This window comes from Spermophilus citellus, assembly GCF_964194105.1.
Source record: "Spermophilus citellus genome assembly, chromosome: 7".
NCBI classification, from domain to species: Eukaryota; Metazoa; Chordata; class Mammalia; order Rodentia; family Sciuridae; genus Spermophilus; species Spermophilus citellus.
Genome location: NC_138188.1, coordinates 162,586,597 through 162,612,249, shown reverse-complemented (window position 1 = coordinate 162,612,249; position 25,653 = coordinate 162,586,597). Strand labels below are relative to the sequence as shown.

General features: G+C 58.3%; 1 protein-coding gene across 1 annotated transcript in view; it reads right to left on the bottom strand.

The window, feature by feature from the left end:
• ABCG1 (ATP binding cassette subfamily G member 1) overlaps positions 1–25,653 on the bottom strand; it is a 60,110-nt gene that overhangs the window by 10,538 nt on the left and 23,919 nt on the right. Inside the window, exons 3-8 of the mRNA XM_081300677.1 lie at positions 12,714–12,831; positions 10,536–10,668; positions 7,931–7,981; positions 3,320–3,465; positions 1,877–2,000; positions 1,530–1,644 (exon numbers count right to left, since the gene is read on the bottom strand). Of these exons, the coding sequence (XP_081156803.1) occupies positions 1,530–1,644; positions 1,877–2,000; positions 3,320–3,465; positions 7,931–7,981; positions 10,536–10,668; positions 12,714–12,831 (687 nt within the window). The remainder of the gene's footprint in view (positions 1–1,529; positions 1,645–1,876; positions 2,001–3,319; positions 3,466–7,930; positions 7,982–10,535; positions 10,669–12,713; positions 12,832–25,653) is intronic.

Below are 25,653 nucleotides of genomic sequence, written 5' to 3'. Positions count from 1 at the left end.
GACACAGGAGGTGGGTTAGACCGGGCCCGCGGCAGGTGCGCCACCGCAGGACGGGGACACAGGCTCCCTGGGGCCTGTGGGAGGGCCTAGGAAGCGTCCCAGCAGTCCCCGAGACGCCCCTGGTGACGGCAGTGGTGGAGGCCACATCATTCACCAGTCGGCACCCGGCCCTCAAAGCCCCAGCATGGCTGTAGGACGTCGGCAGGTGGACAGCAGGGTCAGGGGGCCTGGAAAGCCCGGCTAGGGTCTTACTCCCCCAGCTCACTGAACGCCTTCCCGGCCACACTCTGCAGGTGGCAGGCTCCTCTGCAAAGAGCTCACCTGGGCCGTGTACCAAGCCCACGGAGTCCCAGGAGACCACGGAGGAGGAACGCCCACCACCGCATGGTGTGCTGGGTGCCCGAGGCCATGGGACAGCTGCCCGTACCCTCAGGTCGTGGTGCAGTGCCACCCCAGCCTCCCTCCCCCAGCGTCCAGACTCGCTGGGTCGAGCTCCCTTCTGCCCCGGCCTCCTCTGCCCACCCCACTCCTGGACAGAGGCCTCTGCACTCTCCAACCTTCTGCTCCCCAACTTCCTCCCTGTGCCCTGCCCTGGTTCCCACTGGACACCATCCCGTCTGATGCCCAAAGCTCCCTGTCCCTGGCGGTCTGCTCTCTTCCTAGGCTGGAAGCTGGGTGCCAAGCACTCCCACATAAAACCCTGCTCCAGGCCATGCTGGGTTGCCAGGCGAGGTCTCCAAGCTCCGGCTGTCCCTCACCCACTCGGGGCCATAGCCCTGGGCTCCCCTCTCAGCAGAGCACGCTGAGGGAGCACCTTGTCTCCCAGGGCCTCTGCACCCTCCCGGGTGCCCATTTCTTCTCCTTCTGCCGCCCTTCCTCTGCAAGCTCACCTCCATGCAGGCTTTGGGTCCCACTTCCCCTCCCCTGCCCACCTGTCCCTTCTCTCCGGTGGAACTCTAGTTTATACACTATGGACTATAAACTAGTTCCACCATGGCTTCTAAAAATGCTCAAGCCTTCCCTTTGATCAGAGCTGTCCCTCACCTCTCGCTTCCTTCCAGTGTCCCTGTCTCCCTGTCTCTCCCCTCCCGCGTCATCGCAGCCTGCCTCTCGGGAGTGAGAAGCATTCCCAGGAGCAGTACTTGCTAAGCCTAACTTGGAAATAATGCCACGGCAGCCATGGGATTCCAGGGCGTAAGGCTGAGAGAGAGAGGCTGAGGCAGGAAGACCAGGGGGGATGTCCACCTGGAGCCTCAGTGTGACCTGGGGAAGGGTCTTCACAGGGGATCAGTCATGGATTTGAGAGGAGCTTATCCTGGATGTAAGGTGGGCCCTAACTCCAGGGACCGATGACATCATGAGGTGAGGACACAGAGCTGGCCATCAGATATGTCCACCAGGAGATAAGGAAACTTCTTTGTTGTCTACAAATTCCACCCAGATGGCTCCCGAGTCACTTGAGGGATAGTCGAGCAATTCTTCAGATCAATGTGAAGCCCCTCCTCCCAGCTGGTCTGGGTGCCACTCACCAAAATCTGCTGGGTTGTGGTAGGTGGGGCAGTTCAGGCCCAAACCCCTCAAGTATGGCACCAGGTTGGAGACCTTCCCCCGGTACACACATTGTCCTTGACTTAGGACGTAAAGCTGTGGACAGTGAGGAAAGAGAAGGCATCCATTGGCCTTGATGACCACAGTGGCAGAGGCTTCCCGACAGCCAGGCATCAGACATCCAGGACTCATGGGAGGGGAGTGACTGACCAGCCTCAACCTGGCTGGGAGGCCGGGGTGGGGGTCTGGGGCAGGGGTCCAGGGTGGGGGCTAGGAGGGGCCCAGGCAGTAGCTGGGAGGGGTCCAGGAGGGTGCTGGGAACTCATACCTGGTCGAAGAGCTCAAAGAGCTTGGCACTGGGCTGGTGGATGGTGCAGACGATGGACCGGCCTCCCTGGGCCAGCCCCTTCATCAGGGACACCACTTGGAAGCAGGAGGCACTGTCCAGGCCGCTGCAAGTCAAGGGTACCATGAGACACTGGGCAGCAGGGACAAGCCCGCTGCCCCAGGTCCTGGAGGGGCTGGGAAGCCGCTGCCACGGAGGCATGGGCCAGAGCTGCCACTGCAGGTCCTCAAGGTCAGGCTCTGCTCCGCCTCAGAGCTGCTGAGTGGGCCACAGCAGGGGCTGAGTGTCTTGCGTGCTACTAGGGGACCCGCAAGTCTTGCTGAGGAACTGGGTGGGGGACAGGGGGTCCCCACCTGTCTTGGGAGGGGGACTGCAGAAGTGTAGTTCCGAGAAGCATTCTGGGTAGCAGTTGCAATCCCCTGCCCCTGGGCCCACTGGGGGCAGCACGGGGGACGGGTGTCGGCCACAGAGGGGTGGCTTTGGGGCACCTGGGCCAGGCTACACTCTGGCAGGTGCTTCACTGAACACAGGGGGTCTTCCATGGGCTCGCCATGGGCTCTTCTCCAGAAGGTTCTGGGGTGACCTCTCTTCTCCTTCCCCTTCTCAGTGCCCCAGCCCTGTCCACTCCTGCTCCTGTCCGTCCACACCTCAGGACAGGGCAAGGGCAAGGAGTGTGTGCTGGGCAGCCCCTCGAAGCTCACCCTCCCAGGACAGGCAGCCTGCTGGAGGAGCGCTGAAGGCTTCTCTGCTTCGCTTTTTCTCAAACACCTTTAGGGAGCTGCCTTAGGTACCACCCGCTGAGGGTGGGCACGGGACTGGGCTGAGCCGACACGGTAGATGTGCCCCTCCCTGCAGACAGCCCAGGCTGCTGTCAGGACCTGCTGGCCTTTGGAGAGGGGAGCGAGCAGGCAGGAAGGAGGCGACATAAAATCTGGTTCAAGAGCAGCCCACCTGAACCCTGAGGCTCATTCTTCTGGGGACACTTGAATATGCTGTGACTAGGAAGAGGCGGCCCAACTCATTGCCCGTGGCTCCAGAGCCAGCATCTCCCCACAGCCTCAAACCTAAGGGGGCATCCCCAGGACTGGTGTCAGGGCTCACTGGCATGGAGTTGGCAAGCCACTCACGGTGGGCTTCCTTCCTGTGGGCTCCTCTGAGCCACTGAAGAGCTAATGCAGTGGCTTCCAGGACACACGGAGGGCCTGGCCAGGGTGGCTGTGCACAGGGAACTCCGTGTCACGGGAGAGACGGGCACGTTTCCCTCAGATCAGCTCCCAGCATCAATGCACGGCACAGGGCCGAGCACGTGTGTGTCTGAGCAGCGGACAGTGAAGCAGCCGCTCTGTCAAGCGCTCAGAGTCCCCGCTGCGCCCAGGCAGGAGGGATGGGCAGGGCCCCTCTAAGAGCAGGCTGGCTCTGGCTTACCTGGTGGGCTCATCGAAGAACATGACTGGAGGGTTGTTGACCAGCTCCAGTGCGATGGCCAGGCGCTTCCGCTGGCCGCCCGATAGGCTCCCCGTACGGGTGTTGGCACAGGACAGCAAGCCAAGTGCCGTCAGGATCTCCTTGACCTGGGGAAGGTAGAACCAAGGCCCCTTTAGGAGCTGCCCTCCTGGTCTCTCTGTCCACCAGGGCCCACGTGCAAAGCCTGCCTGCTACCCACTCTGCTGGACACGTCACCAGTCCACCCAGGGACCCGTAAACTGGAGCCACCCAAGTGAGCAGCACCTCCAAGTTTGTGGACAGTGCTGACTTTGGCCAGGGAGGCCGTGATGCCCAGAGGCTGAGACGTGGCGAGGGCCTGAGTCCTCACTTCACTCAGCCTTCAGCAGGTGACCCCAACACCTCCAATCCCAGGCCCAGCCCAGAGCCTGGCACAGAGAAATCATCTGGTAAATATTTGGTCAACTGAGGGATTGACAGACATAAAAGTGGATGGATGATCAGGCTGCTGACCAGCACAGAGTCACTGTGACCAATAAATCAAACTACTGCAAAGTCCACGGTGCAGCACTTGGCACACGAGGCCTGCTGCCCACGGCCAGCCACCAAATGGGTGCCGTGCTTATTGCTCACACAAAGCTTTCGAGCACAGCCCTGCGGTCACAAACTGTGGGGCCCCTCAGGAAACCTGTTGTGCATGCGTCAGTGGAAAACAGCCTCTAATGGCACTGGATGATGACCAGAGATCCTGTCCAGAGGTCCTGGCCCCAGGGACGTGGCTGAGCACTAAGACAGAAACCGTGCACAGAGCCCTCCGTCAGCCCAGGATGGGCCACCTCCAGGTGACTCAGGAGGTCAGCCATCTCCAGTGGGCATGGGCTGGTTCCTGCTGTCATGACCAGGTGTACCCTGGTGGCTGCTGAGGCCTAATGGGGGGCTGCCTTAGAGCTCTCTCCAGAATTTGCCCATCCTTGTCCTCACCCTGGAAGGGCAGCGCTGTACTGGGCCCCTGCAGCCACAGGGAGGGGACCCCAGGACATGGATTCTTGGGGAGATGAGGTCACCCGAAAGGAGGACTGTACTTTTGAATTATTTATGCACAGTCAGTGCAAAGTGGAGCTTTGGTGACAAAGAACCAGGGCATTGCTGCTGAGCAGGTTCCAATCCTGCTCTGCCTCTCCTTCTGGGGGCCTGTCCTTCTGCCACCCACCACACCTCCACCCCGAGGCCAGCCCTTGTCTGTAATGTGGCGCAGCAGTGGGGCTACGCAGGCTGGTGTCAGAGACGGGCCAGAGGAACGGTGGGCTCTTGTTTATGCACATTTGCCTAAACAAGCAAATAAAAATCCCTCAGTGCTTATATCTCAGTTCCCCTGGGGGCCTTGGTGACTGCAGGCTTGGCAGTTGCAGAACTGCCCTAGGAGACCTCTCTTGCAGAAGCAGCCTGGTCAGAGGGATGGCCAGGGCCGAGGCACCCTTTCTGGGAAAGGAAGGCTGTGAATAGCACATTCCACTACCTGCTAGAACATTCCATCCCATTGTGTTTTTACAAGACAAAAACAACAGCCACCCAAGTACAGAGGGGGTTGGGGGGAAGTGAGTCAGGGTGTGGAGCCAGCTGTGGCTCTGCCCTTGAAGCAGAGCTTCCAGATGGTTCTGGGGGCAGGAGGCTGCAGTTGGCCAAGAGGACAGGGTTGGCACAAACCGGGCCTCAGGTGAGGAAGATCTGCAGGGCACAGAACTGCCTGGGGTCCTGCAGGGATGGCAGGTGGGCGCCCTCTCCACAGTCCCCCCAGCACACAAGGTGGAGGGGTGCCAGGGTCCTCCGGGACAGTTAGTCAGAGGGCCGGGGGCCTTCCCTGAGTCACCTGTGCTCTACAAGCCAGCTGAGATGCTCAGGCATCCTTCCCGTCTGCGTCCTAGGCCCAGCCCACAGAGGACACGCATACGAGAGTCCCGTCTTCTGGAGGCCCGACACAGCTCCTCCCAGGAGGTACCTCCGTTCTCACCAAGGTGCCAACTGTCCCTGGTCCCTTCCACTCTGGCAGGCAGAGTGGGTTCCGTGGCCCTCCTGGAGACGCTGACCAGGCCGCCCAGATGAGGGACAGGAACCTGGACTCATGGTGCAAAGTTTTGCGCCATCAAAGACAGAGCTGGTGCAGAAGGCAGAGGGGCCCAAGGGGCAGGGCTTGCCATGGACCCTCCTGTTGGCTGAGGTGTGCACTGCCCACCCATTCCCTAGGGAAGGCCCGCAGAGCCACAGCGGGGAAGGCTGCTGGCCTGGGGTCCCCTCAGGGAAGAGGCCAATTCAGCTGCCACCATGCCCGTGGCAGTAGTTGGACCTTACATCCCAAGTCAAGGAGGGAAGCTCCGGGTGCTGGGGGAGGAGGCCAGGGTTGTCCAGGGCTGAAGGAGCTCCCATGTGCTCAGCTCAGCATCACTGCTTGGCCCTGTTGGCAGCCACGCCCGGGCCCTGGCTGCTCCCCGTCACACCACGACCCTGCACCAGGCCTGTCCTGGGGAGCCCCTCTCCCAGAGGCTCACCCTCGCCCTGTGCCTCCCCCACGCCCAGGGTCAGTGGCCATTCCTGCAGCTTCTCCGTGCAGCCTCTGAAGCTTGTCACTGTGCTGGAGACAACTGTCCAAAGTGGCCCATGGGACCCCAGTGAGGCCACTGCATCCAGCAGGTTGACTGCATTTCTGGCCTCTGTGGAAGTAGGGAGGCTGAAGGACGAGGGTGACCAGGTGTGAGAGGTGGTCCTTAGGACAGGCCTCTGGCCGCTGGATGAGAGGCACTTCTTGACTCTGCAAAAGGAAAGGCTCTGCCTCATGGCGCCTCCGGCTCTTGCCAGTCCTACTCTGGGCCTGCAGCTAGCTGATGGCTTTCCTCCTGGAGAGTGGAGAGGGCCAGGAGGCTAGAGCTGGCCTCGGACAGGCTCTCCTGACATCGGGTTCTCCTCTGTTCTCTCCCTGGAGCCAAGACTTTCCTTCTCCATCTCAGCAGTCACGCGAGTCAGTCCAGTCTGTGCAACAAAGAGCCCCATACTGGGGCTTAAACAAGGGAAGGAAGGAATCCTCTCAGGTTCTGGAGGCTGGAAGTCCAAATCAAGGAGCTGGCCGGGCTGTCCCTCCTGGGGCCTCTCTCCACGGCTTGCAGATGGGGTCCCCTTGTCCTCCCAGGGTCAGCCTCTGCGTGCGTCTGTATCCTGGTCTCTTCTGAAGACACCAGTCAGTTGGACCAGGGCCACTGATGACCTCACCTTAGTCACCTCTGTAAAGACCCTGTCTCCAAATACACTCAAATTCAGAGGGACCGGTGTCGGGGCTCCAGCGCCTCTGGGGGACTCAGCCCATAACCCTCCTCTTCACTCAGACACATCTGTGGGGAGCCTGAGGAGTCTGCTGCCTAAGTCACACACTCAGAAAAGCCCAGAGACCACAGAAGGCTGACCGCTCTCAACCTTCCTGATCGGGTTCCAGCCTGGGCCTCCTGCCTCTGTGGCCCCTCGTTCCCCACGTCTCTGTTCTGGACTGGACTGGTCCACTTTCTTCCCTTCAATCTCAGAACCGGGCTCCACATGGGACATTTTCCAGAGCAACGAGGCATGGGTTTACTTCTCAGAAGTGGGTTCTTGATCCTGTCCCCACTATCAGTGACTGGGATGGCCCAAGAGTCTGAAGGTCACCATGGGGAACAGGGAGCCCCAGGCGTGCCCAGTACATTCTTTCCACACCAAGGGGGTTTCACTTGGCTTAGCGTTAACTGTTCTGCCCAACACAAGTGGCAACGGCACTCGTGGAGTTGTGACCAACACATCCTCAGCGTGTCTGACTGTCCCCATGACTGTCCCAGCTTACACCGAACAGGAGCAGCCCCTCGTTCCCCTGGTGTGGACCCTGCCAGTCCTGCTTTCTCGGCTGCTGCCCTGTGGCCATGAAAGGTGGCAGAAGCCAGAGGCAGCTTATAAAAATGGGATTTATCTTACACTGAAAATCCAGTGGTCCCAGTGCCAGAGAAGGAGGGGGGCTTCCCTGACCACGAGAACTGGCTGGTGCCTCCTGGGAGGCCTTCTGGGGCTGCGGCTGGCCCTGTGCACCTGCACCCTCCCTTGTCCTCGGGGTGAAAGGAAGAAAAGCAAGTGACGGAAGGGAGAGAAAGTCTCCGGCAGGTGGGAACCTGGTTCTCCCTTCCTAAAGGCTGGCCAGCAACACGCAGCACCAAGCTGCTTCTTGCAGTTGTATGGGGGGGGTGGTTATTTTTAAACCACTGACTAACAGCTTCATTGTTAGTGTTTTATGAAAAACAGTTCCGTGCAAAGTGTACTAAAGGGCACACTGCTGGCCGCTTCAGGCCCTCAGTGCTGAGCCTGTCACTCCTGGATGGAGTCCATGCTGCTGCGATGCCCCCCCCCTCCCCGCCGCCTGGCTTGGTCTCTGGCTGCTGCAGCCCACGCCCCGCGCTGGGACGCCCCCTCCCACTCGGGAGCAAGAGCAGCAGGGCAAGTCCAAGGAGGGCCACACCCAAAGCCCCCCGCATGCTGCCAACTGGGCTGCCCAGGCCTCCCGGCCACACACGGTCCCAAAGCCACACTCACCATCTCCCTCCTGCCTTCATCCTTCTCCTGTAGCTTCAGATGTGCTGACACCTGTGGGGACAAGGACAGTGCTGTGGGTGGCCAGCACCAGGGCGAGCCACATAGGGCCATGTCTCTGGGCCACCTGATGGCCATAGGAAATCCCGGAGGCCCCGGCTTCCACGTCCCTTAGCTTTGGCAGGGGAGCAGAGGGAGTCTGGGGGCTCTGGTGTCCCAGGTGGATTCCCTGCTGTACCCACGAGAGAGCTGGGTGTGGGCGACAGAGAAGGGAACCCAGGAGCAGGCCTGAAGACCGTCTGCAGGGACCCATGGTGTGTTTAGGAATTCCAAGCCACCTTTCATCAGCCAAGGCTTGGAATGATCCATGGGGGGAGTCACACCCCAGGAATTGGCACGAGCCACTCAAGCGATGCCCCTCTGGCTGGTGTGCACTTAGATCCTGTTACCAGCCCAGCACGGGGCCCTCCGCCACCTGATGAAGCCCTGTGCGGGAACTGCCATGCCCAGCGTCAGCCACCCCCCGTCTGGGGCAAACCCCAGGCTGCGTGTCCTGGTCTCTCTGCAAACTCCTAGGTCCTCTGTGTATGAGCTGGACCCTGAGTGGGGAGGGCCACAGCCTCGAGTTAGGAGCTCCTCAAAAGTGGCACAACACTCCCCAAACAGAAGCTCATGCAATTTAGCTCTGAAAATACATGTTCTTTCATGGCAGCGCCTGGGGACAAGACTGGGGGGAGTCACAGAAGTCACCAGTCGCATCTGCAAAACAGAGCCATGCTTCAACTGCAGAGGGAAGGCCACGTCCTCCTGCCTGCCAGTCCCTCCGCAACGTGCTGAGGGCTGGAGGCCCAGGATTCAGGCAGGACACAGGGAGGGCTGGGGTGGGTAGAGATGGTATTACCAAAGACTGAGCCAGCAGCAGCTAGGAGGCACTTCACCCCAGGCTGCGTGTCCTGGTCTCTCTGCAAACTCCTAGGTCCTCTGTGCCCAGGAACGAGCATGCTGGCCAGCTGGACATGCAGGGCTCCCCAGCCCAGGCCATGCCTCCTTGCCCACAGACACTCAGTGCCGGCAAGATGAATGAGAACAGCCCTGCCGCGTCCCCCGCTTTCCTCACAAAGCAGCCGGGGAGCAGGGGGTAAATCTGAAATCTTAGCTTGTCCCTCTCTGCTGAGTTAGGAACCCTTTGAAATCACAGGTGACACCGTGGGGCTGCCACTCACTGACGCCTCTGGAGGAGGCTCCGCCCAGGGCCCACCAGAAACCCCTCCAGCGTGGACACCAGAGCAAGCACTTCATCCGCTGGTCGAGAGCCAGCAGACGCGGCTGAGAACGTCCACTGCAGTGCTTGGAGGGCTCCACCCTGCTGGGGACCCTAGGCAGGGACAGGAGAAGGGGAAACAGCGAGCACAAAGTAAGCGTGATAGGCAGCCACAGCTGTGGGCTGCTTTCCAACCTCCTTTCCGTGGGCGGTACTCAGGTGGCATCTGCTGCCCACAGAGTAGTGTAGCTGCACTCACTGTGCCTGGGCCTTTGTAAAAAACATGCTTAAGATGGGTGCGGTGGCCCATGTCTGTAATCCCAGAGGCTCAGGAGGCTGAGGCAGGAGGATCATAAGTTCAAAGCCAGCCTCAGCAACTTAGGGAGGCCCTAAGCAACTCAGTGAGCCCTGTCTCAAAATGAAAAATAAAAAGGGCTGGGGATGTGGCTCTGTGGTTAAGCACCCCTGGGTTCAATTCCCAGTACCAATAAAAAGAAAAAAAAATCCAAAAAACAGAAACCAACGGCCCTGGGAGCCCAGAGTCCTGGCATGCGGTGAGGCCATGGATGTCCAGAGTACATCCAGGCTCTTGTGGAAACCCACTGTGCGGGCGCCACCTGCACGGCCCCCATACTGGGCTTGTGGGAGGACTAAGTGAGGACTTAGCAGGCGTGGGAAAAAAACTGACTGGGTGCAATGGCCACAAGCAGTGGGGGAGTCTGGGGCCATGCCTGCCTTCCCACACCCTACTCCTCATTCCAGCTCGCCCTGCGAGATCTGCAGAAACCGAGCCATGCATGGGGGGAGGTCGAGCCCAACGGTGAGAGGAGAGTTTCTGGGGTCAGGTTTGCCTGCAAGAGCCATGTGCCTTCCCAGCTGGGTGGCCCTGGGCAGCCCTGCTCCACAGCTGGCTTCCTGCAGTCGCACATCTGGTGAAGGCTAGGGCCACATCAATGCTCAACAGGCACTCAACGATGGCAGGCAGGTGAGACGGAGGGGACCAGGTGAGCTGCAACTTGGGCCAAAGACACAGAGTGGCTGATGGAAGCCAACTCCTCAGCCCACGGGGAGGAGGACTGGTGGTTACCACGGAGACGATCACCCACAGCAGTGATCAATAATCTTAGCAACCTGACCGTGGATTTGCCGAATGTGGGCCACTAAGACTCGTGGTGGTGGGGATTTGTTTTCCATCCAACTGTCCACACAGCCAGCCTGGGGCTGGACTCCACTAGAGAGAGGGTGTGACTGCAGGGGCCTAGAAGAGTGTCCACCCACGTGCAGCTGTGCTCCTAATGCAGAGGGGCGGGGACGGGGGCCTGCAGCACTGGCAGGTGGGCAGCTCACCATCATGGCCTCCTGCACGGTGAGGTGTGGCAGCAGCATGTCATCCTGCATGATGTAACAGGACACCTTCCGGAAGCAGCGCAGGTCGCGCGGCATGCCGTTGATGAGGACTGCCCCCTTCATGCCGGTCTCCCTGCAAAGCCAAGGAGAGGGGGTCTTCAGGCTGGAGAGGGGTGAACCAAAGAGGAGGGCCTCCCGGCCAGCCTCTTTCCAGCTGGACACAGAGGCATGGGGGGCAGAGAAGGCACCATGCTAACTGGGACGGACAATACAGGGAGAAGGCGCCCTGTAGGAAGAGTCACACGTGAGAGCTCCCGGGGACCCTGCTCCCTGGGACCCCGCTCCCTGGGATCCGCATTGTGGCCAGCAGAAGCCGCTGTGTTTGTTTCCCCTGCTCCTCATGCAGAGGGGCGGGGGCTGGGGCCCGCAGACTGAATGCAGCCACTAGATGGATGTACTCCTGGGCTTGCAGGGTTAGTGAGACTGGCTTCTGCCATCTGTGTGCAGCACAGGCCGCAGCAGCTGCCCTCAGCTAGAGACTGCCATCAGGGTGGGAAAGACACCGAAGGCGCCTTGGGCTCAGAGGTTCAGGGGGACAGTCCTTCTGCAGGGGGAGCATCCCCTGCCCACAGGTGAGCTTCCAGAACCTCCATGTGCTCATGTCAGGGAGAGGGGCCTGGTCCGGGCAGCACCCCTGTCGCTCATCACCAGCCTCCTCCTGAGGACGCAGCTGTGCAGCCCTGCCTCCCAGAGCCCCAAGAAGGGGACAGCACGGGCACTGGTGGCACCTCTGCAGTGGCCTGAGGGGGGCCTCCCTCCCTCCAGGCCTTCCCCGTAGCCCGGCCTGAAAGGACAGCCTCCTAGATGCCCAAACCCCCTCGGGTCTTCCAGGAGCTGTGGGGCATGACCAGACGGACAACAGCAGCCCTCGGGACACACTCCACTCTCCAGGCCCCTCTCAAGACTCGTGTGGAGGGTTTGGTTCCCAATTTTAGATGTGATTGTAACAGGCAGAGTTTGTCATAAGTTAGATTTTTTAAGAATCCTAGTTTCTAGTACGAAGGAGTAATTCAGAAGCTTTAAGGAGGAGGTGACATTTGCCATTTGTTTCAGTAAATGAAATAATTATTTCAGGAGTCCCCTGGTCCACAGGTCTGCCTAACCCGCAGGTAGTAATGAACTCTGAATACACCATGTTTACTCCTATAATATACCTAGTGCTCATGACAGAGTTTAATTGATAAATTAATCTGGGAAAGCGATAAGCAACAGCTAATAAGAAAACAGAACAACTACAACAATATACTACAGTAAAATTGCCAGCGTGGCCACTCTTGTACTTGGGGGCCATTGTCAAGTGAGATAAGGGTCACTTGACTACAGCTAATCTGTTAACACAGATGGCTACAAAGTGACTAATGTGTACTAATGTATACACTGGACCAAGGGATGAGTTTCATCCTGGGTGGGACAAAGTGGGATGGCAGAGACTTCATCAGAAGGGTGTAAATTAAGTTTTTATGAATTGTTTCTTTCTGAAATTTTCCACTTAATATTTTTGGATCCTGGTTGTGTGTAAGGGAAGCTTCAGAATGCAACACCCTGGGAGGAGGATTCCCACTGCTACTACGCGCTGCAGTTACAAACGGAACCTGCAAGAACCAGGACTGGCTTAACAGAGCATTTTAACACTGTAAAGAATGATTCGGTTTCCTAGTCATTCACCAATGAATGACATGGGACACAGCACCAGGGGCTCTGATCACCAAAGTTGCAAACAACCAACAAAATCACAGCCCAGCCCAACAGGGCCCGTTCTCTGAAAACACCTGTCTCCCTCCTAGCGAGCACCTCTGTGTGCTCTCTCATCTTCCTGCTTCCCCCTCCCCAACCTTAGCCTTCTACTTCTTCCTGTCCCAGAAGGGCCGGCCAAGGAGGGCTTCCTGAGGAGCCACCTCTTTCATCTGCCCAGCCTCCTGGTCCTCCACTCACCTGCGGCCGTCTGCAGTCCTCGGGGGCCACTGTCTCCCTGCACTGTCCCCTCACAGATCCTGAAGCTCCCCAGGGCATGTGTGACCAGAGCATCGAGGAGCCACCTCTGGACAACGGGACGCCCCAGTGATGGGATGCGGAGCAACAAGTATTGGGGACCTGGCTCTGCTGGTGGGGCTTGCTTACCTGTATCCAGCCAGAATGTTCATGAGCGTGGATTTCCCAGCCCCAGAGGGCCCCATGATGGCCACCAACTCTCCACTGTTGAACTTCCCAGAGATGCCTTTCAGAAGGGTCTTGTATCCTGCAAAAAGCAGACTGTGTTCCCTTCTGTCACAGGGCGCCTGGCACGGTGCTCACAAAGGCTGGAGCAGCTAGCCTGACGCCTGAGGCTGGAGGTGAGTTTCTCACACAGGTGTGAAACGCTGTGCCCTGGGCTGCAAAACGTCAGCCGTCTGGAGGCCTGGCCTGACTCCCTGACTGCGTTCCACAGTTATAATCGTGGTAACAGCCACCAGCACCACCAAGCGCTTCAGGGTTTACAGAGCATGTCCCCCTCCCTCGTCCAGCGGCCGAGGTCCACCACTCCCCCTCAGAGCCAGGAGTCCCAGGCGCCCCCAGCGAGGCACCAGGCCCGCTGGCTCCTGCCCCACAGAGGTCCCACATGCCGGTGTTCATGAAACAATCCACTCAGCATTTCATTTACAAACCATTCATATTGTATAAAAGTATGAATTATTTAGATACAACTTACTTATAAATAGTTGCTTTATAATCAATCAATAGATTATTAATCCCTGAATTAATAATTAAAAGAGCATCCCATTGTGCAACCACTTCCAGTACTTTGGCGTCTCTGCCAAATCTCCCACCCAGGAGCTTCCTAAGGGATAAAGCTACATGTTCCAAGAAAAGCCACACAAGCTATTCCTCAGGGGGGTGCTGAATGTGCTTCATAGGGTCAAACAGAGCTGGGATTCACAGGTAGACACCCCACCAGGACACATTCTCGCTGCAGCACTGGATGGCTCCTGGCCACGAGGTTCCAGCTCCCACAGGCACCGTGAAGGGGCTCGTGAGGCGGACGGGCTGGGGACTTGCTGTCCATCAGCAGACTTCTGACGCACTACCAGAGCCCCACCAGCATTGCTCCCTGCTGCCCTCCTGCCTTGCACAGCTGGACACTAAACATTCCAGCTGTCACCAGGTGCCACCTTAATTTGGACAGGGAGTCCCTGAGGCCTTGTTTAGTGAGGCACAGAGAAGCGGAAGTGAGAGTCGGTCGTGGCACTGCCACTCCGGCTCATTAAGGAGAGGAGGGCAGCCATGGCCCCAGGAGACCAGGGAGCCTCCCAGCAGGAAGGGCCCAGGGGCAAAGGGAGGGGCCGAGGGGAACTGGAGCTGCACAGGGACCACCTTCGAGGAGGACAGGCCAGCTACAGCAGCACTGGGGAGTGAGGGGGATGAAGGGGGGCAGCTCAGCTGCCCCTGCCCTCAGTGGAGGGCCACGGAGGCACTGGTGATGGAGAGACCCTCCCTGCACAAGGCCATGCTCTCAGCACAGCAGCTCAGCAGACGGAGCGCTGGAGAGTTGTGCTCCCAGGGGACCCGCGTGACATCATCAAGGGAGCAATAAATACCACGCAATGCCATCTCCTGCCTCTCAGTCTGGGGTTGAGGTTACTCCCGGGCAAACCTTTCTGAGGCTCTCTCCTCTCGAAGCCGGGCAGTCCCCAGCTGGGCCCTGCAGGCCAGCAGCAGCCTGAGCATGCAGAAGGTCACTGAGACAACTTCCGCTACTCGGAGCCCTGAGCATGCAGCAGGGCCACGAGAAGACGTCCAGCCACACAGAGCCCAAGGGCAGTCTGCACGTGGCCATGCACCCCTGGGGGACTGTCCATCTGTCCACTGGGGCACAGTCTCAGGGCCCTCTGCTTTAGCAGTGCCGGGGGCTGGCCTTCAGCCTGGGCTCCATGCTGGGGCACCAGATGACATTACTGGTTGGAGGAAGCTCTCACAGGCTGTGATGTCCACGGCCAGAGCCCAGGGGCAGGATGGGGCAGGGAGATGGGGAGCACCCAGCCAGATCACGGGAAAGGCAGCCAGGGGCACAGACAGGGGCCTCGCCATTGGGAGCCACCCAACTGGAGTTCCAGGCCCCACCGCAGTGACCTGAACCTCCACACAATCTGCTGGCAGCTCTCTTTTGGGGCGGGGGGGGGGGTTGTGGTTCCAGGGTAAAGGGCTGCGGGTCACTGCGGGGCACAGGTGCTCTCTATGGAACTGCATGGGGTCCAACCTGGGAGAGGAGCCCCCGGGGCCTGCAGGCATCTGAAGGTAGAATGCCGCGCTCTCTTTCTCTCTGTCCCCCTCCTCTCCCTTTTCTTTCTCTTTCCCTCCCTCCCTTTGCTCCTCTCTCTCCATTTCTTCTTTCTCTCCCTCCCTCCCCCTCTCTCTCGACCTCTTCCCTCTCTCTTCTCTCTTCCTCGGTTCTCTGAGAAGCATCTTAGGGGACACACACATTGCTAAGTGGTGGAAGCAGGCTGCACATGTGCCCCATGCTGTAACACTGGGCACTGAGACAGGGTTTCCTTAGTTGCGCCCTGGGTATGAGCTACGTTTATGTCATCAGCAATCGGGAGAGCTGTCCAGACCCGGGTCTCAATGACCCTGAGAAACAGAAGAGCACGATGCGGAAGGTGGAGGAGGCTGCTTCTCCTAGAGCCTGGCCGGCCTCAGGGAGGCCCGGTCGGAGCCCAGGCACCCGATCACGGCTCCAACACATTTGATCTGCCTCCCAGCTCTGTCACTGTCCCTGGGGTGCTGAGAATGCCAGACCCGTGCGGATGTGACCAGACTGATTCTACATCACAGGTCCTGAGCGGGAGTCCTTCCTGGCACATATGGCTGCTAAATAGGTGTCTGTGGAGCTCCAAGGCAGAAGGTGGGCCCTTGGCACAGTGAGCCCAGAGTGACAGCCACCCATGGAAGCCTGGCCCCTTTCCTCCTAGCCAGACAGTCCCTTCAGGAGGTGAGGCAGCAAGACAGGCCTGGGGCTCTGCAGGTCCAGCTGCCTGCTCAGGACAGTCATGAAGGAGGGGCCTCCTAGAAGCCCTGCAGCCTTCACTCCAGGGTGGAGCAGGTGCCCGGAGCCTCAGGCAGAGCCCAGGGCTGTGGGTTTCCATGCAGAGGAAGGCACTTATTTTCCCCCAAAGAGAACTGTTTTCTCCCTTGGAAATGGAGCCCACACTCCTTGGCCCACACAAACAAACAAGGATCACAGAGCGCTTCCTTTTCATATGGACAACTGCCCCCTGCCCCATCCCCAGCCTTGAGCCTCAGCAATAGGATGAGTTGGTTCCAGGCCAGTGTGTTGGGGGGGGGGGTTCAGGAAGCCTGGGGAAGCGGAAGGCACCCCTGCTTCCATTTCCTACGTTAGCTACAGCACTTTACAGGGACAAAGGAAACCTGTCGACACCTACAAAGATTCGGGGCACACAGCCTTATAACTCAGGGTGGGGTTCCCCCATTTTGTAGAAATGTGGCCTGCAAGGTGTTACTGAGCTCCCTCACTCAGGGCCGGGTGGTAGCAGCTCATCATTCTGTTTATGCCTCACAGAAAGCAGAGAACTATGCTGTCCATATACTGCAAACAAGATTCAAGGGCTCAGAGAGGGTTAATGAATGTCCTGGACCACACGGCAGGTCAGCAGAGCAGCCAAGATTCCCGCCACTTCAGCCAACCCCTGGGGGTCTTCATATCAGGACCATGAGGGCCTTGGCCAGCCTCTGCAGGGCAGTTTCATCCCAGCAGCCACCTCCCCGCTCCTGGGAGCAGGCTTGTTTCCACTGGGTAACCACACAGGACTGTGCGCCTAGCCTGCCGTTGCCACATGATTAACAGAGGACAGGAAGAAGTGCCTTTCTGCAGAAGGAAGAACCACTGGGTGTGGGCAGGGCGCTTGCGGAGCTGAGGAGGGCACATTGTGAAACTCAGAGGCCAGAACCCCCAGGCCCCGGGGCTCTCTGCTTGCACCAGGGACCTCATGCTCCGACCTTTCTCCATCCACAACACCCTTGGGTAAAACCAGAACTCCTGCCAGGGTGTGGGCTCATGTCTGACCTTTCTCCATCCACAACACCCTTGGGTAAAACCAGAACTCCTGCCAGGGTGTGGGCACGTCTCGCACCCCTTGGGGGACTGGGCCCTGTTGATGTGAAAGGCCAACGCTTGCAGGAGCTACTCATGATAAAACTGATCCTGGGCCACAGGCCACGGGCAACAAGGGCAGCAGGTGGATACGCTGCGACAGCTCACCAGCAGCCTGGGTGGAAAACTGGGGCGCTGTTGAGCCCCCTGGGAGCCATTAGGCCCCGATCCTGGCTACCTGCAAAAATAATAAGCAAGTGACTCCCCCACTTAGGTTGACTCTAACAAGCTGCAGCCGGGGACAGCTGCGGTTTCTAGAGCACCCCAGGAGATCAGCTCAGACTCTGTTTCCCAGTCGCCAACAGAAGTGGCGTCTCCCGTGCCTGGGGCCAGGTGAAGTGGGTACCCTTAGAGAAGCAGGCCATTGTTCTGTGATTGTGCAAACGTCAAATGCCACACTGGAGCGCAGGGTCCTGACCTCTCCAGTAATTAAGTGTGCCATAAACAAACTAGATAAACAACGGACTGTCACCCCTGTTCAGAGCTCTGCCGGCCCAGGGGCTTCACCAGCACATCTCCACGCGCACCAGCAGCTGGCAGAGGTGGCCAGGACAGGTGAAATTCCTCCTCCAGCCTCATGGCAAGGGGTACATCCCTGCACAAATAAGGGACCCGCACATGCAGAGAAGCTCAGGCTTTTGGTAGAGGGAGAGGGAGGGGGAGGGGGAGGGGAGAGGGGGAGAGAGAAACAGAGTGTGTGTGTGTGAAAAGAGCGAGAGCACTGCAGAGCTGCCCTCGTGGTCTAATGCACCTGCCGCCCCATGCACCTGTTGGCCAGTGCATCTGAGATGGACTCTTAAGTCCTGGCCTGTTGTTTCTCAACAAGGGACATTCCCTCCCTTGGTGATGATCAAGCAGACGGTCCTGGCCCTGCTCCTATCACTCCACATCCCTGAAGTCATTTTCCAACTTCAAAATCAAACCCCACCAGCCCACCTCAGCACATAGGTGTATCTGGAATCCCCTCACAGATGTCCTCCTGCCAGGAAACACACGGCCGCTGGGACCCCACCATGCACCCCAGGTGAGTCGTCAAGATTCTCAAGGGAAAAGAAGGGTGGCCCGGGGAGAGCGGCCGCCCCTGAGCGGGTGAGGGCTGACTCTCCAGCGCTCTGTGTGTTGCTGGTCTACTTTTTCCTTCCTGCTCCTTGGCTCCTTGCAGAAGCCGGGGCTGGGCTGTGTGAGGAACCAAGAGGGGAAATAACAACTCCATTTGCTTCCCTGTGTCACCCAGCACCACCGGCTGGTGAGCGGAGAGGCTGGAGGAGGGGTTGTAGGTTCAGAGTGTCCAGAACACCCGGCTCCTTGGCTGCCTAAGGACACTGCCACACAGAGACCTGCTCTGCTCCTGCAAAAGCACAGTTCAAATGTTCTGGTGAGCTCTGGCACCCTTTAGAGCCATGACCACAACCAGCAGGGGCCTTGAATATACCCTCTCCTCCATCCCTCCCCAGAGCCATGACCACAACCAGCAGGGGCCTTGAATATACCCTCTCCTCCTTCCTTTAGAGCCATGACCACAACCAGCAGGGGCCTTGAATATACCCTCTCCTCCTTCCTTTAGAGCCATGACCACAACCAGCAGGGGCCTTGAATATACCCTCTCCTCCATCCCGCCCCAGAGCCACTCCAGCTAGGATTCACCAGGCATGAGTCAGATATGGCTGGAATTTCTTTGGAAGCTGAGGGTAATTCCAGGTTTCCTATGCAGACCTCCCAAGGGTCCCGACAGATGGCGAGGGATGGGTAATCCCGTGCGTATATCCAACGCTTTACAAACTGTGATTTTTTTGAGGCTAGGCCCAGCTTCACCACCACACAGAGCATGGACCAGATTTCCCCAACTGGAAGCAGGTCTTCATTTCACATAGACGTTTTTCAGCTATAAAGAGGTGATAAACACAGATCACTATTTTTAAATGAACGTGCGTCTGTAACTTTTTTAAAATGGCAAATCTTGCACGGCATGTTCACAGAATTCTGGGACCAGGCATTTCCCAGCTCTGCCAGGCAGGGCCCACCACACCCCATCACACACACCAAGGACCCTGGCTGAGGCACAAGGAACTGTTTTCTACTGACACTTCATTTCTTTGCAGCGAGGTAGAAATCATAGCCAGAGAGTCCCGTGCTCCAGATGAAAATCAATGCCGACGTTATGTGATGAGGGAATCACAGCAATCAGGGACTGCTGGTCTGGTTAGCACCAAGATACTTCCGGCCACTTGCAAGGTTTTCATGCTGGCAGCGGCCAGTCAGTTGCACCATGAGAAAAAGAGGGCAGGTGGGGCTGGGGAGAGGCCATCTGCACTGTGCAGGGGCTGTTGGTGGCTCAGGAGAGGGTTATCACCACCAAGTGCACAGTCTCCCGTGCACACCAGTGGTGCCCCTTTAGAGTCACAGTCAAGAGCTCAGGTTGGCCCGCAGGGATGTGCTTCGTCTGTCTTGGTAACATTTTCCTCACTTGCTTTGAGGGACCCGGTCTGAACTTGGGGCTGGTGCTTGGCCGTCACCACGGAGGGGGTCTCTGGATTGCATTTCAGTGGCCAGTCTAATCAGGTCCTGTGTGGGTGACATTCTTCGGCCTCTATTCCTCGGCCTCTAATTAAACATGTCTTGACCTCTGCAATCCTCCCGCTGAGGGAGGCAGTGAGCACAACAGGGATGTGGCCAGGCCTGACCCTCCCTGCGCTGTCTTTTCCCAGGGTGGCTCTGGGCCTGTCACAGCAGCCTTGGCAGCAAGCTCCAGGAGAGGGTGCAGGGCACCCAACACACCAGCCCCACCCGGCATCAGCTGCAGGCACAGGTCTACTAATGCTGTGTTTGTGGTCACCGGTCCCGTGTCTCTTTAGTAAGAGTCAGTTGGCAAGGAGGAGGCCTCAGAGAAGAGGCGGAGTAAGAAACCCCCAAGACCCCCTAGAGTCTCCCTGGAATTGGGAAACAGCTCAGCCATGGCCTGGGCCCAGCTGATTCTGTGGCCCCCAAAGTCTCCAGTGTCCGTCTCTGACGTTCTGCCTCTAATTAGCTGTGTGACCTTGAGCACTTTGGTTTTCAGAACTGTTTCCTCGTCTGCTAACGAGTGTGGAGCCCGCACTAACCTGAGGGCATCTGTCAAACAGGCCTGAAGCGCTTCATGGAGCCTGGCCACACGGTGCTCAGTATGTGGTGGTAGCACGGCGGCTACCAAGCGTGACACCAGAGGCACACTGGAAAATGCAAGTGACAGATAATGAGGGCAAAAGGTCCCTCCTTATCCAGGGGACAACAGCTGATGGGCATGCCCCCAGGAACAGAGGATCCGGCTGTGCCCTTCAGATGGCGTTGCTTCCCCACGAAGCCATTCCTGGGACATATGCCTCCCAGGTGCTGCTCTGCCTACAGGGCTGTCGATCTCGGGAGAATCCTGTGCCCGCGCCCAGAGCTGACCTGCACCTGCTGTATCCAAGAGAACCAATCTCTCTGCAGGCCAGTGTCCTGCAGGAACGCCGACTGTGAGGCTTCCCAGCTCAAGGCCACCTGAACCGGCACTCCCTGGCCAGCATGCTCACCACTGCCCTGACGCTGATGTGAGACCTGGGTCCCGCTCAGCGCCGGAACTGCAGCACAGCAGGAAGCCATCTGCACCTGTCTGCCGGGCAGCGTCTCCCATCACTGTCACATTTTCATCTTTCCAAAATCAGAACTGGTCTTCTTCCAGGCTTCTGAACCTGGCTACAACAACTGAGAAAAGATCCTTCCGATTGTCCAAATATACCAACGGCACCGATACGGTTGCCAAATGATCTCCTGTACCACATGCACCTTACTCTGAGACCCTCCCGACAGTGCCGGGTTCCCCACCCGAGGCAGGATGGGTCTGGGATGCCCGTGTCGGCAGAGTGAGTGCGCTGCAGCTCCCTCCGCTCCTCGGGGACAGCGCAGACTGTGGTTCTCCAGACCTTTTCCTCCCTCCCCAAAGTGACCTCAGGGCCCACAGGTCAAAGTCCACCTTCCTGGACACCCAGTGGCATTTCCTTCTTACCACCCCAGCTTCTCCCCAGGGCCGGGGCTTTGCCTCATTTTGTCTCATGATGGGGCCGAGCTCCACTGCTGATCAAAACCCGCCTTGTTCTGCACTCTCTGAGTCCACAGGGGCTTTGGAGCTGACAACAGCAGCAGGAACAAGGCTTGGGACACTGGGTTTCATGATATCAAAATGGACCTAGGGTACCAGAAAGGCTTCTCGGTCAGAGGGAGCAAGAACTGAATGAAGACACTGGCACTTGTGACCAAATGTGCAAATGACACATGGCCCATCTGCCACCCTCAGCAAGTCTTGGGGCGGCAGGTCCACTCTGACACAGGAGAAGGGCTGACTTGGTGTATCAGCCTGACAGTCCACTGGGCGCAGCCGCTGCCCACTCGGGAGGCTGCTGGATAACAGAGCAGCAGGCTGTTCTGTGCCTCGGGCACCACTTCAGTGCACTAGGGTGAACAGCTGGCCATGGCTCCAGGCTGCTTCTTCACCTTCCTCCTTAGAGCCTGCTGGGATTCAGCCTCCTGGCTCTGTGGTCTCCTCATGATCAGCATCCCCTGCATCCCACTCGTCTGTCCATCCTTCCATCTGTCCATCTCCTGTCCTCTCCCTGCCCCTGTTCCTTTCCCTCCTTGGCTTCTGGTCTCCTCGGTTCACTTCTGAGCAGAGAAGCCCCTTCCCTCTTCCCACCTGCTTGGATCCAGGTATTTTGAATGGTGCTGGGCACAGACCGGTGCTGAGGGCCATTGCCAAGTAGGAATGACGCATCGAAATTTCCTTGCCAGCGTACCCCATGTTGCTTAGAGGACATTTGCTGGGACATTGCATGTATGCTTTAGTAAGGTGACCTTGCTCAAGGACCAGGGTGGATCCGGGTTTAGAGCTGATCAGGTTTTAGGGAGTATCCCGTCCTTGGGTTTAGGGAAGTTCCAGGTTTAAGGTGTACCCTGCGGGGGAATAGGGCATATCCTGCTGCCTCAGGCACGCCTGATCCTGGAGTTCCCGTTGAGTTCTCGTGAGATTCAGAAAGTATTGGAAAAAAAAGCCTCGTGGAGTAGGTGAATTGGGGGGAGGAGAACTGGGATTTCCCCAGAGCGTGTGTGGAGGCTGGTGTGAGTTCGGGAATAAAGAATTGCTGTTTGAATCGACAAGGTGTGTGGTGGCTCGTGATTCTGTGCCCAGCCGAGACTGCGGCAGACCGGCATCCAGACACAGGCAGGGAATGGCCGCATCAGTGAGCACCTGGGAATGGCGTCCAGTCCCGTAGGCCCCCATGCCCCGGGTTGTGTGGCCTCCTCACTTCTAATCCTGACAGCAGCAGCTGGCCTGTCCACTTCACACCCCTCACTGCCCTGCTGACCAGGGGCACAGTGATGTCACCAGTGAGAAACTTTCCTCGGTGCCCCCAGGAACCAGGAAGTCCATGTGCTACTCGAGCTTCTAAGCTTCTGTGTCCCCGTCACGGGTCCTCACCTGGGGCTCGTGGGCATCTTGACATCCGCGCCTTCCACAGTGGCCTGGGCCTCTGGTTGTTCTCCTTCCCACCCTTTGGCCCAGTGCTCGGCAGCCCCTGGAGTCTCCTGGATTCAGGCAGGCCGTGGACCTGCTGGGGAACTGACTTAGTCTCACCAGACGCTACAAGGCTGGTGTCTAGACTCTAGATGCTTCTCCTGCTGCACCTCTGGTTACCTCCATCTCCCGGGCTGACGTGGCCCAGGTCTGCTGGCACTTGGACAGCATGCTGGGACTTGAGGTGCTCTGCTGAATGTCTTTCCGTGGGTCCTCCCCAGTGGTTCCTGGACCTTACTCACCCCAGCCCCACTTGGCTTGGATGAGACTGGGGAGAAGGGCTTCCCTCTGAGGCCTGCTTAAACTGTAAAGGTAAAATTTCTAAGCTGATTCTAAGCTGCAAAAGTCTGAGTTAAAGTGTAAAAGACTAGGCATTGTAAAGCTTCTAAATTATAAGGCCTGGGCTAAAAAGTAAAAGACAAGACATTGTTACAACTCCTCTGCTACCCCTGGAACCTGTAATCTCTGTAGCTGTTAGGACAATACCTGAACTGCCCAGTAAATATTTCTTCTGGTCCCCTGGTTGTTCAATAGCTAAGGGCTCCAAGTAGCACGGCACGTAAGCATCTAGGCCCCAGAACCAATCAGTTTAAATGTGTACCCTGCTTAGGAGTGACCAATCACCCCTGCCCAGACTGTTCCCGCCAATGAATGTACTAATCATGTCTCGGAGTTGTTGTTCAATTTTCCCGCGCCTCATGATGATTTGTTCTGATATATGCAAAGCCCCCCACCCTCTCCAAAAAGTGTACTTAAGCTCTGCTTGACCTCTGCTCTGGGCTCTGGGCTGCTCTATCTTCCTGAGTGAGCCTGGAACCTCAGCATGCTGAATCAATAAATCCCCTTTTGCCAATTGCATGGAGCCAGTCTTGTGTGGTCTCTTTCTCCGACGCTCCGCCGGACCCTTACAAAACCTGTCACCAAAGCAGGGTTAAAACCCAAGTGGCAAACCTTAAAACCCAGAAGGGCCCATGAGGAGGAGGTGGGTGCCAGGAAAGTGGGGAGGGTGACCCCAGCCTGCAGCTGCCAGGCCAGGAGGGTGTCCTTGTCCTTCCGAGCACCCAGTCTATGAACAGGGGCTTGCCCTGGGACACATTACCAAGCTGAAGGACATAGACCCACGGTCTGGGAGAACAACGTAGCACACCACCAGCCAGAAGCCACAGACCCCTATGGAGGGCCACAGGTGAGACGCTCCGCAGGCCACAGGAGTGCAGCTGGGCTGCCACCTGTCAGTCTGGGGACACACAGAACCCCCAGCAGACGGCCAAGCTGGGGCTGCTCTGCACACAGGTTCCAGTCCCCCATGGTTGCTTCTCCCAGTCTATCCACATGCAGACTGAGAGGGACCAACGCTAGTTAAAGAGAGACACGCTCTAAGCTGGTCAATGAGGGTATTTCCAGTCCCAAATCCAAACTCCGAAAGAGAAAGCAGAGCAAGCAGAAATCTAGCACATGCGGCCGCAGGCACAGCAGCTCCTCTGAGCTCTGGAGGCAGGACGTGGCTGAGGACAGCGGGCTCCAGCGCCCCCATCATTATTTACGTTGATGTGATTCTCCAAACAGAAGGTGGCAGCCAGCAGCTGCCCTGGCCCAGGTACTCCCAGAGCTGGAGGTGCCCTGAGAAGTCCTCGCTCACACATGGCACCTCTGAGAAGCATTCTGGGGACGGGACCACTCAATTTCCACTCTCAGTGCCAGGGAGGGTACTTCCCAGGGGAGGGTGCCCTGCCATCCCCCTTTGTGGCCTCCCTTCTTGCTCTGGATCAGGTGGGCATGCCATGACACTGCATCCCAGAGGTGGATACAGCGACCACCCCATGCTGAAGCACCGTGCAGGAGACCTGCTCACCCCAAGAGGAGGCCTGGCCTGGCCGCCTGGCACCACCAAGGCTGCAAGGTGGATTCGGAGCCTCTCCTGGCTCTCTGCCTGGGCTCCACTGACTGCCTCCAACTCTGCAAGCCACCGCCCGGGGCTGGAGGCCTTCCTTCCCCAGATGGTCCTCCCAGACCTCTCTCACCACTGGCCTCAATGTTCCCTGCCTCTCCCATCTGGTCAGGGTGCCTCCAACACACCTTGGCCAGTGCAGGTCACCCCATCCTGCCTGTTCTTGGAGTGGCTGTGTGGCCCCAGGAAGTTAATGAACTTGACCGGCCATGGTTCAAATCCTGTATCTAGTCCTTACACATCATGGGGCTGGGGTCCTCCATGTGCCTGAGCTGGTCCCTCCTCTGTAAAATGGTAGGCCAGGAAGACAGTGGGAGAAGGATCCTGGAGCACCTTGCACCTGGCTGGGCCAACATGCGCATAGCTCCTGCCTGTCCCCACACGCCGTGGCCATGCCTCCCTCCTCCAAGCTGCCGGGCTGCGGACGCTTCCTTGTACAGTTTGCCCAACACCCTGTTACCACTCGCAGTCAGAACAGTGGGCCCTGGAGGCAATGAATCCCACTTCCCTCCTGGCGGGTGACAGAGTCCCTGTGCCCCAGAAAAGAGTAACAACAGGGCAGCAGGGGCTGCGGTCAGGACGAGACAAGCCCTTGGTGGCCCAGACCCTGTGCCCTGCAGGGAGTGAGGGCAGGTGTAGGGTGCACGGCGACACCCCGTGTCATGACCCTGCTCCTGTCTTGCTACAATTCCCTTGAGGTCTGGGGGCCTGGTGCCTCTGGGCTGCAGGGAGAGTCTCCCATACACTGCAGGTATGGCCCTGGCCCATCTCTAAGCCAGCCTTGGAGCAAGCAGGGAGAAGCACAGTGGCCTGTGTCACTTTCAGGTCAGTGGGAATGACTGAGACAGTCCTGCTGACGGCACCGCGTGAGTGAGCTGGCACAGCAATGGTCCCTCCCACGCCCGCTAACCGTGTGTGTGTGAGGATCAGCAGTGGCCACAGGGCAAGCCAGGACTGGCCTGTGGAGGAGGTGGACATTCCTGGGAGGCCCCATGCGCCATCAGGGGTCCGGGCGGTAGTGTGCTCCCAGGTGCAGAAGCAGCACTGAGCACTGGCCCCCTGGCAGCCTGGGCCTCCTCTGTGGGCACCGCAGGAGGACAGATCACGGACGCAGGCAGGGCACACAGGCCTGAGCCTGCTTTGACCCAGTTATGAGGCCTCCAAATGTGACAGGGGGCCAAGGTCCCCAAGGTCCCCGCTCGGCCCCAGCCCAGGTTCCTGTCTGCCACGGAACGTGGTGTCCGGAGGTGGCACCTGGCTCAGGAACCCACAAGGAGCCGGCTGATAGGGCAGTGCTCCTGCTCTTCAGTCCTGCCTCCTGTGGCCCTTGGTGGTTCCAGATCCTGTGCCCAGGAGTTCGCCAGCACATGTGTCACCTCACACA